The sequence below is a fragment of the Malaya genurostris genome, chromosome 3, assembly GCF_030247185.1.
Source record: "Malaya genurostris strain Urasoe2022 chromosome 3, Malgen_1.1, whole genome shotgun sequence".
Lineage (NCBI taxonomy): Eukaryota > Metazoa > Arthropoda > Insecta > Diptera > Culicidae > Malaya > Malaya genurostris.
In genome coordinates this window covers 280,163,392-280,177,095 of record NC_080572.1, presented here as the reverse complement: position 1 = coordinate 280,177,095, position 13,704 = coordinate 280,163,392, and the positions used below count along the sequence as shown (strand labels likewise).

At 43.2% G+C, this 13,704-nt stretch overlaps 1 protein-coding gene across 1 annotated transcript in view; it reads right to left on the bottom strand.

Moving 5' to 3' along the window:
* LOC131433954 (midasin) overlaps positions 1 to 13,704 on the bottom strand; it is a 31,042-nt gene that overhangs the window by 2,859 nt on the left and 14,479 nt on the right. Inside the window, exon 5 of the mRNA XM_058600573.1 lies at positions 4,539 to 13,653. Coding sequence (XP_058456556.1) covers positions 4,539 to 13,653 — 9,115 coding nt within the window. The remainder of the gene's footprint in view (positions 1 to 4,538; positions 13,654 to 13,704) is intronic.

Sequence of the window (13,704 nt, the reverse complement as noted above, 5' to 3'; positions counted from 1 at the left end):
AAGGAAATTCAAAAAAGCATCCATGAAAACAAGGTTTTTACCAAATTTATGTAAACCGTTGTGTAGATTGAACCTTCAGTTACCATTCCCGATTTCTGACTAGGAAAACCATTCATTAGTTTTAATGTGGAACACATTTTTGTTTTCTATATAGTGGTGCAAACTAGAAACTCAAGAAAAATACACGTAGAAATGTGGTCAAGTTTTGAACAATTACAGCTCAGTCAATTTTGTATCAATTATTAATATTATGTCACCATTTGATTGGAAATATTTCTACGTATTGATTTGAATGTTCATAGCCATGTATTTATAATTTTAAATCATTGAAATGTTGATTAATAGCTAGAAGTGTCCTATTTTGGCTGCAAAAAATCTCCGGCATACCGGATTTCCCTGCCATAGTCGACGGTTTTGAAGGAGTAAGCGATATATCAAAGGGAAAGCAGCGCTCTGATTGGTCAATCGAAGCAAAGCTGTTGGAAGCACGCGAATCTACAAATAGAAGCGAAATTATAGCTAACGTTTCAGTCTTATGCGTAGCTTGCTAGAGGTAGGTTGTTGCTACACAGCAAGACAAAAAGTACCATGAACGATTTGAAGCTTTTATTGGTATGCTCTTATCGTGTATCATGCAAGATTGGATGAAATCCCATGTTATGTCGTTTCGCCTGAGAAATTGACAACTACCCCAGGGTAAATTTGCAGTGCTTAAGATTAATTTCTAATTTATATAAGATGAACTCGATTGATAATGAAAAATATTTTGTCGCTTCAACCGAAATCGCAGAATGGTAGTAATGGTAGAGAAACGGTATAAAAATAACTGCTTGCATACAAAACATGAACACAAGCTTGGTGAAGAGAAGCTTAAATATCGATATCCGTATCGCAAGCATGTACAAACATTTAATTGCATACATTTGGGCTATTGATGTAATTTCCACTTCCGGTGAAACTCTCAACGGGTGAGCACGTTGCATCGTGTTAGTCCGGAGAAAATTCGAGTATTTCGCCAGAAAGAAAGGATTCTCAGCCGTACTTTGACGATTCGACGCAGCCACACAGCGAGATTTTCGCTTGTAGTCAAGTGAAAATAAAGTCTATTGGACTATAAACGAAAATTAACTGGCAATATAGCCTTAGTTGCTGTGCCATCAATTCGGTGTCATCTCAAGTGAGGTGACGCCAACCAGAAAGAAGAAGAAGAAGATGTAATTTCGTCGGCTACGAAACAAATACAAATCACGATAAATAGAGTCTATATTCTGGGTTCGCGTGTTCGGTGTTGATTCCTAATAAGGATCAATCTAAGCAGACTCTTGTGCATTTGCGGATTCAAAAGTGTGATGTTTAATTGAAAATGTCAATCATTGGAAATTTTGGTTGCCTTGTTCCACATCAACGGCTCGAACAACCCCAAGGGGCTGATCCTTGTAGTTTTTGTATAAAATCACGATGACGTGGCCAACCTAAAATCCAAGAGTTAGGAACAGAGGAGCAGCAAACCGCTCTCCCTATGAAGCAAAACTGGCTTAGAAAGTTTAACACAAAAATTAAGAACGAAAACAGTAGGGCGCCAAATTTTAAGATAGCTTATTGAACGAAAAAGAAATGAAACCATGATTGAATGGATTGTCTATTGGTTTCAGTCTTGCGTGAGACATAATGCTGCTCGCTAGGAATATAGGAATTTTCTCGGAACTTTTCGCCCTGCAGTACCAAATAATTGACGTTGAAACTGACGCTAGAGTCTTTATTGGGGACTAATTGATTGTTTCGCTAAATATAATGAACATTTTACTGAAATTTATAGTAAATCAAGTTTCAATAAGTAACAACAAGTAGAATAGAAATATAAATATCAATATTTAGGTATGTTTCACAAACCGTTAAGAATTTCCAGTCGAAAATTATCCGGTCCGATTCAGCCTCACATTTTTTGTCCGGTTTAGCACTGCGCAGGCAATTAATTTTCGAGACGCAATAATAATTTTATTTTCCATGTAATCGAAAGCACTCAATGATTACTGGAATCAGCACGAAACTAACATTTGGTAGCACTAACGAGACCACCATTACAATGCACAGAAATTAAATATACTACTTCGGAAATACACGAGAAGAACCATTTTTAAATAAAAACGAAAATTTTCTTAGTGTCAGAGAGTTGACTTAAAAAAAATTTCGGGATAACACCAGAACTTTGAAAATTCGCATGAGAAAACCACATAAAAAACCGCGTAAAAAAGTCCTCAGTGTATCCACAAAATTGGAAATTTTCAACAAAAAAATCAGTAAAAAACGTACATATTTTGACACAAACACGATGGACGTCAAACTGAATTAACTTAGCACCGTCCAGCTAACTGACACACGTGTCTGTCACATAAAAACGCGTTTACAAAGCCAATCTTTGGATCGAAATAATTGCTGGTTTATAAGATATTTAAGCTGTACGGTTCAATCGCTTGTCCGGACTAGCCCCGGTCTCCTCTACAAGCTTAAAGTGACATTGCGCACGCATAATTGTACACAAGCACAACGTGGTGCATGTTTTCTTGAAGACTGGTTAAAGGTGCTTTTTAAAATATGAGATGATTTTTGATTTATCGATCATGGGCTGAAAAGTCACGGGCCTAACACATAGATGGCGCTAGTTTTATTGCAGTCACCTTATTTTAGGTAATACTAACCTTTAAAAAAGAGCTGTTAATATTTCATGATATTCCATTCATTAGTTTGTGAGTTATTGTGCTAAGAGTGACGCTAGTTTTATTATTTTCAGAACAAAGGATCAAAAACAATTGGGTTTTTTAATTTTACACTGCTTCTTGATGGGAAAAATACCGTCCAAGCAAAACAATGGCTTGAAAACTGTTTTGGAGACTCCGCTCCATCAGGAACAACAATAAAACGTTGGTTTGCTAACATCAAACGGTGTCACCGATGATGCAGAACGCAAAGGTCGTTTTGAATGTTCGAAAAGTGAAGTTGCTTCAGTTATCTGACATCGTAAAGATATCAAAAGAACGTGTTAGTTTTATATTACATGAGCATTTGACTATGAGAAAGCTCTGTTCAAAGTGGGTGCCACGTTTGCTCGCTGTTGACCAAAAACGAAAACATGTTGATGATTCTGAGCAGGGTTTGGCCATGTTAAAACGTAACAAACCCGAGTTTTTGTGACGATATGTGACAATGGATGACACATGGATTCATCACTTTACTCCGAAATCAAAACGATAGTCATCTGAGTGGACAGCAACTGGTGAACCTCGTCCAAAACATCACAACAATCGGCTGGAAAGGTTATGGTCTCGGTATTTTGCGACGTGCGTGGTGTAGAATTTATTGACTATCTTGAGAAAGGAAATACCATTAACAGTGAATATTATATAGCGTTATTGGAGCATTTGAAGGTTGAAATTGCAAAGAAACGACCGCATATGTCAAAGAAAAACATGTTCTTTCATCAAGACAACGCACCGTGTCACAAGTTAATCAAATCAATGGCCAAACTATATGAATTGAACTTCGAATTGCTCCCACATCCACCATATTCGCCAGATTTGGCTCCCAGTGACTACTGCTTATTCGCAGACCAGAAAAAATGCTCCCCGAATGAAAGGTTATCGCCAGAACTGAGTTCTTTTTTGAGGAAAAAGATGAATCGATCTACAAAGGTGGTATTGAAATGTTAGAGCGGCACTGGAATGTTTGCGTTGCTCTTGATGGAGATTACGTTGATGAATAAAGTTAATTTTATACAAAAAAAAATCGTGTTCTCTTTGTTAGGTCCAGGACTCTCAGCCCATGTGTACCATATCGGAATACGACTTCCGATGGCAGAAGTCGTTTCGAAATCCAAGCAAACATACAACATTAGTGTTTCTAAATCAAATTTAATAAATACATGGCGGAAAGTTTTAAACGCTTATTAAAAAGGAGTGTTTCTGGAACGGATTTTACTTAAACACTGTTCATAAGCTCGAACACTCAGCATCGTTTCGGACAAAAAATCAGAACCGTCTTTTACGGTGTAATTTCTTGGCTGTTCTTTGTTGTTGATCACACAAAATGCTCAACATTTTTCTAACTCTCAGTCATTTTTTCCACATGTTTTTTCCGATGTTACTCGTTTTTTGCGGATTTCGGATGTTACGCGGTAAAAAATACCTCCATTTCTTATAAGGATTCACAAGTAATATTGTCGAACCGGAAGCCACCATTTTGAATTTTCAAACGACTTAAAAAACATTCTCCAGCATCTACTCATGAAATTCGTCCCGAACATACCCATATTTTGAAGGTTTTCAATATCGATGAGGCGGAAGCTGCCATTTTGGATTTGAAATTGAGGTTTAAACATTGTTTTCCGGCTACTATTCGTCAATTCTGTTTCGAAAATATCTCGAACATCGTCGAAGTCACATAGTTCCATATCATGAACAAACCACTTTTCACGAAGTAGGTTCGTAAAATAAAGTTTACGTTGTTTGGAATTAAAAAACTAGTAATTTAAAAAAAAAACTTACATGGTATGAGCCGTAGTTTCGCCACCTCGGGTCACATGTGCCGTTTCGACGACATCTCCGTCAACATCAACCGTTTCCATTGGATTGGCGGTGTCCTGTTGTTCTTCTCTTTTCTTCGCCGGTTTGTCCTTTTTACCATCGTTCTTTTCACTCTCCACAAGCTCTTGATTCTGGTCGTCTAGTACCTCTAGCTGTTCGTCGGTTTCCATCAGTTCCTCGGCTCCTTCATCCTCCTTGTTGGCATCGTCATCACTTTCTTTCTCCGTTTCTTGGTGTTGTATCTTTTTCGATTGCTCCTCAGTGGCATTGTCCAGCGTAATCTTGTCGTTCTGTTTGGCGTCTTTCACGTGCTGATATTCTTCGGACGCATCCTCCTGTTCCGGATTTTCTTCGGTTTCTTCCGTTCGATCATTTCTGTTCATTTCGGCAATCGTTTTTAGCCTCTTATTTTCTGCCTTAGCCGGATCTCCCAGGCTACGGTCCTCATCCGTATTACCCTGTTGATGTTTTTCCTGCTTCTGCTTCTGATCATTTTGATCGCGTTTGGCTTGTGTCTTCTTTGACTCCGCTATGCCATGATGGCCACTATCCGCCTGTTCGTTTTCCGCCTGACCAACACCATCTTTGTCCTCACCGGTGTCCTGTTCGTTCAGTTCATCTTCCTGTTTTGTTTCCTGCTTCTCGTTCGCTACCTGATCGCTGCTGCCTTTGTTTTCCGTATCTGGCATGGCTTCTATCCGGTCTTCTTTCGATTGTTTATCCTTCGACTCATGATGCTCCATCGGTTCTTTCTTTTTGTTGTCCGCTTCATCCGTCTGCATTTGTTCGGGTTCTGGTTCTTGATCCTTGTTCTCTTCCGGTATTTGCTGGACGTCATCCTCTGGGTTTGGCTGTTCTTCCTGGTCGTCCTTTTCTTGTGCTTCCTCATCCAATTTTGTATCACCTTCGGTTTGTTCTTCGTCAGAAGGGCACTCTTCTTCACCTTCATCTTTATCTCCATCTTTTTGATCATCTTTTGCATCTTCGTCTCCTTCGTCCTGATTATCAGCACCATCTTTCATGTTGTCGATGTCAAATGGATTCTCCTGTTGTTCGTTTTCATCGTTTTTCTGCTTGTCCGCGTTATCATCGTTGTCGAGATTGAAGTCCTCATCCAAGTCGAAGTCTTCCGGCTGCGGTGGTTCTTCTAACTGATTGTGATATGGATTTTCCTGTTCTTCTTCACCTTCCTGGTTGTTCACATCATCGATATCTTTCGGCTTTTCCTTCTTTTTATCGTCCTTTGCTTGATCAATAGCATCCAGACCATCTTCTTCTTCTCCTGGTGCTTTTTCCTTTTCCGAATCCAAGTTGTTGTGCTTTTCATCGGCCTCGGCGGAACCTTTACCCTCCTCTTCTTCCATATCATCTTCCTTTTCGTCCTCTTCCTCTTTCGACTCATCGTCACCCCATATCTGATCGTCCAGTTTCTCGGCCCCTTCCTCCGTTTCTCCCATCTGTTTATCGATGTCCTCTTCGTCGTCCTTCTCCTCTTCATCCGAATCATCACCTTCCGGTTTCTCCATATCCTGCAGCTTCGAATCGAAATCTTCACTCATATCGATACCCTTCTCTTCCTTGTTATCCTTTTCCTCTTCCCGATTTTTGTCGTCCTCCTGTCCCGGTTTCTTTGCATCATCCAGCTGATCCTCACTTTCGATCTTATTCGATACGTCCTTCTCGCCTTCGCCATCCTCGAAACCGAACTTTTCGCCACTCGCCTGTCCATCGTCGGGCTGTTCGCCACCAGCTTCCCGGTCGTCTTCCAACAAATCCTTCGGTACGCAAAATCCTTTGCTGCCCAGTTCGATGAACACTGTCAGCATAACCGAAAGCATTTTGGTACTGATTTTGTGCGCTCCCAGCTGCTGGATAAGATAGTACTCCACCAGGAGGTTGAACTGCTCCAGAATCGGTACCAGACGGGTAAGCTTACGAATGACGGCGGCACTTTTCTTCGGATCACGCAACGATTCCAGTATGACCAACAGGTTTGCAATCTTGGTAATCACTTTACGCAGGTTGAGCGTTCGGAAGTCTTGCAGCAGATCACTGTTGATCTTTCGTTTTAGATGATGTGGAAGCAGCGGATTGGATTCGTGATCGTCGTCGTCGTTGTGGTTTTTGTGTTCGTCGTTGGTAGCGTTCTCGACGTTGACGCTTTCTGAGATCGGTTTCTGTTCAGGAGGGGAGGAATACTTTTTGTAGATGTGCTGCATGGCGAGCAAAATCGAGTGAATGATGTTTTCGATTTCATTATTTAGGCTTTGCTCGTCGTACGTCTCGTCGGCATTGGGACCGTCGTTGTTTTCATTGGTCCATTCTACGGTCACCGAACGAATCACTTTCAGAAGATCGATGATAGATCGGGCATAGACCGAATACTCGTCGGAGTTGTCAAATTTCATTTGATCGCGGAGAGCATCCAGTTTGTTGTGAATTTCGTTGAATTGCTTTTCTACGTCGGCGGAAAAATCGTCCGGAATATAGGAATCGTCTGATTTTTTGAGAAAATCGAGTAATTTGTTTGTCAGGCCCAAACAGTCCTGGGATAGTTTGGCTATTGGTGCAGCCGATTTCGCAGTAAAGCCTTCTTCGCCCGTCAGCACAGTCAGTTCCGGTTGAGCTTGATTCGGAACACATTTGAATAGAAGGTTGAATTGCTCCAGGACACTTTTGATGGTGATCAAACATTTCCTTACGCTCTTTAGCTGCCGTCTGGAATGATCGAAGTGGAATTTCTTCACGTTGGAATCAAGACAACTGCCTAGCTGGGTAATATCCTGAATTCGATCTCTCAATTCGCATACGTTGCCAATCGAGCAGCCCAACTCACGTCGCTGATTTTGCACTACCAGGAAGAAATCGATCGCGAAACCTCGAATTCGTTCGATATTGATCAGTCCAACGTCGGCATTCGGTTGTAGCATCACTTTCAGGAGCATTTTGATCTTGAACACGCACTTCGAATAGTACAGACTTAGTTTATCGTTCAGAAATACGAGATGTTGATCAACCTTCCGATACTTGCTGTTTTGTGTCAACAATTCTACCGAAAATGGTTTCATCGTCAAATCGACCGGGTCCTGATCGATGCCACACTCGACCAGTCCACTGCGATAGCTAAGCCCAAGCAGGGTTAAACTTTTGTAAAAGTCGGCAAGGGTTTTCCGCTTCTGGTTCAAAATGTGCTTCGCTTGGGATTTCTGCTTCGGTTTCGGTTGATCGCGATCGACCTCCAGCCCACGCAGATACTCGATCGTTTCGATTTGATCGTGTAAGAACGTGTCCAGGTTGTAGATCAGTCCCGGAAAGGGTGCATGTAGAATCGCATCCTTCACGATAGTACGAGATGTCAGGAAGTACTGATCGATACGAGCCAGCAGTTCTTCATTGGTTCCGGATTCCAGCGGAACAGCACGGATGGAAAATTTATCTTTCAGCTTGGGTGATGCCATGAAGCTTTTTACGTCTACCATGTAGTAGGTGATCTTCGATTCCGCACGGAGGTTCTTTCCTTTTTGTTGTTCCACATCGGTGATCTCCCGGGCAGGGTCCTTCGGACTGAACACGGGTAGAATTTTTTCCTTGATCTCAGTTTCGAATTCTTTCAGGAATTTGTGCAGCTGTCGATGAACCCGGGCTATGTTGTTGCGCATGCTGAAGTAGGAAAGATCCTTGTTGAAGGATTCTATTTTAACGAATTCCTTCAATCGCTTCTCGATGGGACTTCGTTTGGATCGGATGTGTTCTTCGATTTCCGCCGAAAATTGATCGTAGTACATATGCAGATTGTACAGAATGGCGATCACCGTATCCTTCCGACGATTGTCGTCGTAGTTTAGGTACATTAAGTACTGCTCGAAGGATTTTAGTATGCGCAGACGGGTGGTGAACTCCGCATAGTTTGACGATTCCATGAACTGCTTCAACACATGAATCAAATCCGTGATCTGAACCTTGCCATCTTTCGATTCGTCATCGTCGTCATCCAATAGCTCATCCTGTCCGAAATAGCGCTCCACCTTTCGGTAGTCCAGAAGGTTACCTAACTTGGCTTTCGAATCACTTTGCAGATATTCGTGCAACAGATTGTACACGAAGAACCAATACCGATAGGCTTTGGACCGAACATTCGTGTGCGTTTGTGTCATGCAGTCTCGCCAAAATTGTAACTCCATTCGCATCCAACGGTGAACGAATTGGACGATATCCGTTTCCAGCTCGCGCAAATTATTCAAACGATGTGCTACCCCATTCCATTCGTCCAGTTTCTGTCTCAACAGCTGCAGTCCGGTGCTGAAGCGTACGATCGGAGCAGTCGAAGGTAGTGTATAGATTCGTTCCAAAATTCGTAGGATGTCCTTCAACAGCGCGTGATCGGGCCACTCTTCGAGTAGTGCACGAACACGAAGCTCAACCTTCTGCAGCACTTCAACGCACTGAACCACTTCGGCGATATTGGAGTCCTTGTAGAAGTTATAGCTGATCAAAGTCGAACACTGCAGCTCCATATCGTTATACTTTTCCTGGACTAGACCCACCAGCAAGCTTAGACCCGGATAGAAACTTTCGTCCAGTTTACTGTTCAATGCCGTTTTGTACTTGCGAAACACTTGCTGAAAGATCGCGATCTTGGTTCTGAATGGACCGATAAAATCGGGTGAAACCGTTTCCGGTAGATCCGCTACCATCTCCGGAATGTAATAATAAGATCGGGAAAATTTACTCATCAAATAAATAAAACTTTCACAGATGAACCCGTAATCTTCGCCACTAATGGTTTCCTTGATCTTCTGATTTCGCTTCAGCTGATCAACCTTGATCACCTGTTCCAGCGTATCGTTCTGGATGAAATCAGCAAAATCTTCATCGACGTAGTTCGGAAAGAGATTTCCAATCTCCCGCTGGGTTACCGTTTCCTCATCTTCCTCGTCGCAGTGATTCTTCGTCTGATACAAACTATCTTCTTCGGCTTGTTTTTTCCGCTTGCAAAGTTCCTGCTTTTGCCAAACCTGATTGCAAACATTCACGATCTTGTCCAGTGCTAGGAAATCGTCCCCGGCTAGACAACCCCGAAGCGTCACCTGATTGCGAACTTCCTGTAGTTTTGATTTTAACAACCGAAAATAGCTTCCCTCGCTGTCGTCTAGTTTCTCCAACAGGGAGTACACATTCACTGTATGTCCGGTAGAGTCCTCATCGAACAGCTCGATTGGTTTAACCACCGGAAACTGAACGAATTTCTCGGCAATCTTCGTCAGTGCATCGTTCTCAGCTAGGTCGAAGAAAACTCCGTTGCTCTTCGTTTCGATCGAGTCCCGTCGAATCATCAGGGTATGTTTCAGCCCGACCAAACCACATTTCAAGGTTGCGATCGAGCAGCGCAACGGTTCCAGAACATCTTGATAGTATGCCCCGTATCGTTTCAGTGTATGATGTTCGTACCTGTCGGCCGTGCTGATCCACAGTTCGATCTGTTTGATCGTTTCGTTCGCCCGTTGCAGGAAGTTTCTGGACTGGGTGCAATTGTTGGTTGGGTTTCTCACATCAACTACGAACTCTAAACAGCGGGAGCCATTCTGAATCAGTTCCAACAGCTTTTCCGGGTGACAACAGGACATTAGGAAGTTGTTTACGTCCCTGACCAGATCCGGGTAGATATTAGTTGCCGGACGTAGTGCCACTTTACGACACAGCTTGTCCCGTTGGTTTTCTAAGCTGTCCAGGTGGCTGGAAAATGATTGCTTGGTGACTTCTCCCAGCTGTCGATAGTTCACAGTGATAGCCATGTAATCGTAGATCTGCAAAAGGGTTCGATAGTGTGCTATGTCTTCGTTGGTATACGCCTTTTTCATGGCATTTTTCTCCACGGGATCCAATAGGGGAAGATAAACCATCAGGTTTAACTGTATCGCTCCGCTAAACGACTGAATCAAGGACAGCAGCTGCCATTGAAGATTTCGGTTGGTACTACTTCGGAGTTCTTCGTACGACGAGGTTGACCGTAAAGACCTGGATCGCTCCACCAATCGCCGAAGTTCTTCAACCAGTAGACCAAAGTCCTGGACGAATTTTTCATGACCAACGTAGGACTGTTCCTGGTGACACCATTTCTGTACCGTGTCGAGTTCAAGTAGCAACTTTCCGGCCTGTTCAACTGCCTTTCCCAATCCAACGTACTGCTGATCGAAGTTCTTTCTCAGAACACCCGAATTACACCAGATCACGTTTCGTAGACCGTTCAACATTCGTCTCCATACGGGAAGCTCACCCAAGCCGGTAGATCGTTCTTCTCCACCATAGTCCAACAGAATTGACAAGCAATTTGTGCTGAGCACCGTTCCATGGAAAGATTGGTTGGATATCTGATTGTGACAAGTTTCATACTTCGACTGGCTACCGCACATTCCATAGCACACCACTTGGTTCAGAGCCAAAGAATTCAGCTGTAATTCGAACATCCTGCGGTTCAAAGTATTGAAATAAGTGGTAATACCACGATAAAATCCAGCCGGCAACGCTTCCAGTACCGCTTCAAACTCCAGTTCCGATTTCAAAAGCTTCGTCAACGCACTAGTTACCTCAACTGCATGTCCGTGCTGTGGATCCCGTAGCACTTTTAGTAGATCCAACGTCTCCAAATCGAGCGAACGAACTCCTGCCACGTAGTCGTAATTCCAGGTCGAGCTTCCAACCAACATTTTTAGTAAAAAGTACTCGTAAATCGGCAACATTTCTATCTCAAACTTGCTACTACTGTCCGGTCTTTCCGGTGGCTCCAACTGTTCCGTAAACTTGCCAAAGTCCCGCAGCTCTTTATTGTCCTGTCGAAATTGCTCGTCAAACCCGTCTGATCCGACTGGTTTCCATTGCTTAATCCGTGTGATCAACTGACCGATGGCTTCGTTGTCGATGGCAGGCACCGCAATATCCCGTACATCAACCAGCAGCAGTTCCACCGATCGAGCGGGTTTAGCCAAATGTGATCGTCTCACATCGATGGTTCTCGGGTGATTGAGTAAAGCTACTCGTCGGAGGAAATCTTCGTACTCAAACGAACCGGTCAGTCGCGGAATCAAGCGTAGATTTTCGTTGAACTCAACGATCGCCTGGTGGAAGTCGATTTGCTCTTGCGAGTAGAATGGCAGGTGGCTCAGGAAGTTTTTAGCGTACAACTTACGGGATCGGGTTAACGGGTGGTTACTCTTTTGAACCGATTCTTCGAGAGATTTATTTAACACTCGAAATCGGGTACAGTTGTGATGATCGAAAATAGCTAGACAGTGTTTTTGCACCCACTTGAAATGCAGTGTGATGTAGTCGATAACGTTGGAATTCACTTCCTTGTTGAAGAACAGTTTCTGACGAGAATGACGGATCAATCGATTGATCCAAAGGTAGGATCCGATAAGTTTCGTATAAGTGATAAGATCCAGAGATGTCACCCGCAGAGCATCTTCAACCAGTGGCTTAAAGCTCGTCAGAAATTGATACAGCTGTGTTACCAAACCATTCCCGATACTGTCGTTGATCAATCCCAAGGACACTGCTTTCGAATAGGAAAGCACATCGATCTTACTCAGTTTGATCGAATTCTCTACTTCAACCGGTATTAGGGTGGTGTTGAGCAGAAGTGCAGCACTTATTTGATACTGTTCTGCACCAACGTCTTCCTGATATTCACGTATTCTAGGAAACAGTGATCGATTCCAGGGTAAGTGACCAGCAGACAGAGTGGACGTTTCTAATGCGCTAAACAATGTTCTATTTAGGCTATCTAACTGCGTTAAAATCTGCTCGATCGTTACTGTTGACCCATCGGAGTCTTCCACTTTCTCCTGCTTTGTGTGTTCAAGCTCTTGATACTGCGCCAGTGGAGTCCATTGATTTTTTGAGCAAGACTTCAATTCAAAATCCACCTCAATGATAGCCGTCGTATCGCTGAATTTGTTTGATTCACTACTTGCACATTGAATCGACTTGAATGACTCGTCCAGATAAATCACTCGACACCTAACATCTTCCGAACTGCTCATTTCATACAACATGTACAGCATATATTTCAGATTCTCCAAAGCGATGTCAGTTTGTTCGTGGAACGCACTAGAAATAGCGCTCAACGTTCCAGTTGTGTCTGAAACTCCTTGCGAATGACACCTTAGAATACACAAAAACGGTTCGGTTTGAAGCTTAATCAGCTGCAGCTTCGTTAGTTGATTGGATCGCAACAGAATGTTTTCATAATTCACCAAGTTTTTTGCCGACCCCAGCGCTTTTCCTACCTGGTCCTGAATCACTCTCTTCAATGCATTCCGATAGTAATCCAACCCGTGACCAAGCAAATCACTATTGGATGACCGGACGTAAACTTCCAGTGCACTAATCAGCAGACATTTGTTTTCCTCCATTCCCATCCGTTGGTTTTGACCTACCAAGTAAGCGAACTTCAGTACGTGAGCAATGCCGAACTGATTGAACTCGGACACTGTCTTGACTTCTTGATGAACGCCTAGAATCGTGTCGATCATCCAGCTATCCCGAACGCCGCTGTCGTATACAAGCTTCCGCAAATCATCCTCTCCGTAGATTTCCCTATGAAGCGCCAGCTCAACACATCGGTTTCTCATGGCCCGTGAAATTTCCCCATGCTTGGGATCCAGAGTTAGGAAAGCTCGGAAGTTGGCGTGCTGCCGAATGACCTCCGACTCATTGTTACCATCGACGCCCTTCTCCGAGATCAGCAAGGTACCGTCCGGTTCGAATATGGGGTTCAACCGATCCAGAATAGCCGACGAACAGAGATTTACATGTTCGAGACAGATATACTGACCTTGTTTGAGTGATTTCACTACCTTCGAGTCTACCCACTCGAAATGTCCACCGGTATTCAGCGTTTCCGCCTGTTTGGAGATGCTGAATAGTGTCTTCAAAATGCTATCCATCGAGCGCAGTCGTTGGCGATCGTGGACAAGCTCTCCGAGCTTGCCTAGCAAAGTGACTACATCCTGCAGTGCCATCAGCCGTTTCCGGAATAGCACCAATTCTTCTGCTTGAACATTTTGCGTGGTGAAAGCTGGAAGTAGTAGAACATCTATGATTATCGGAATTATCACTGGAAGGGATG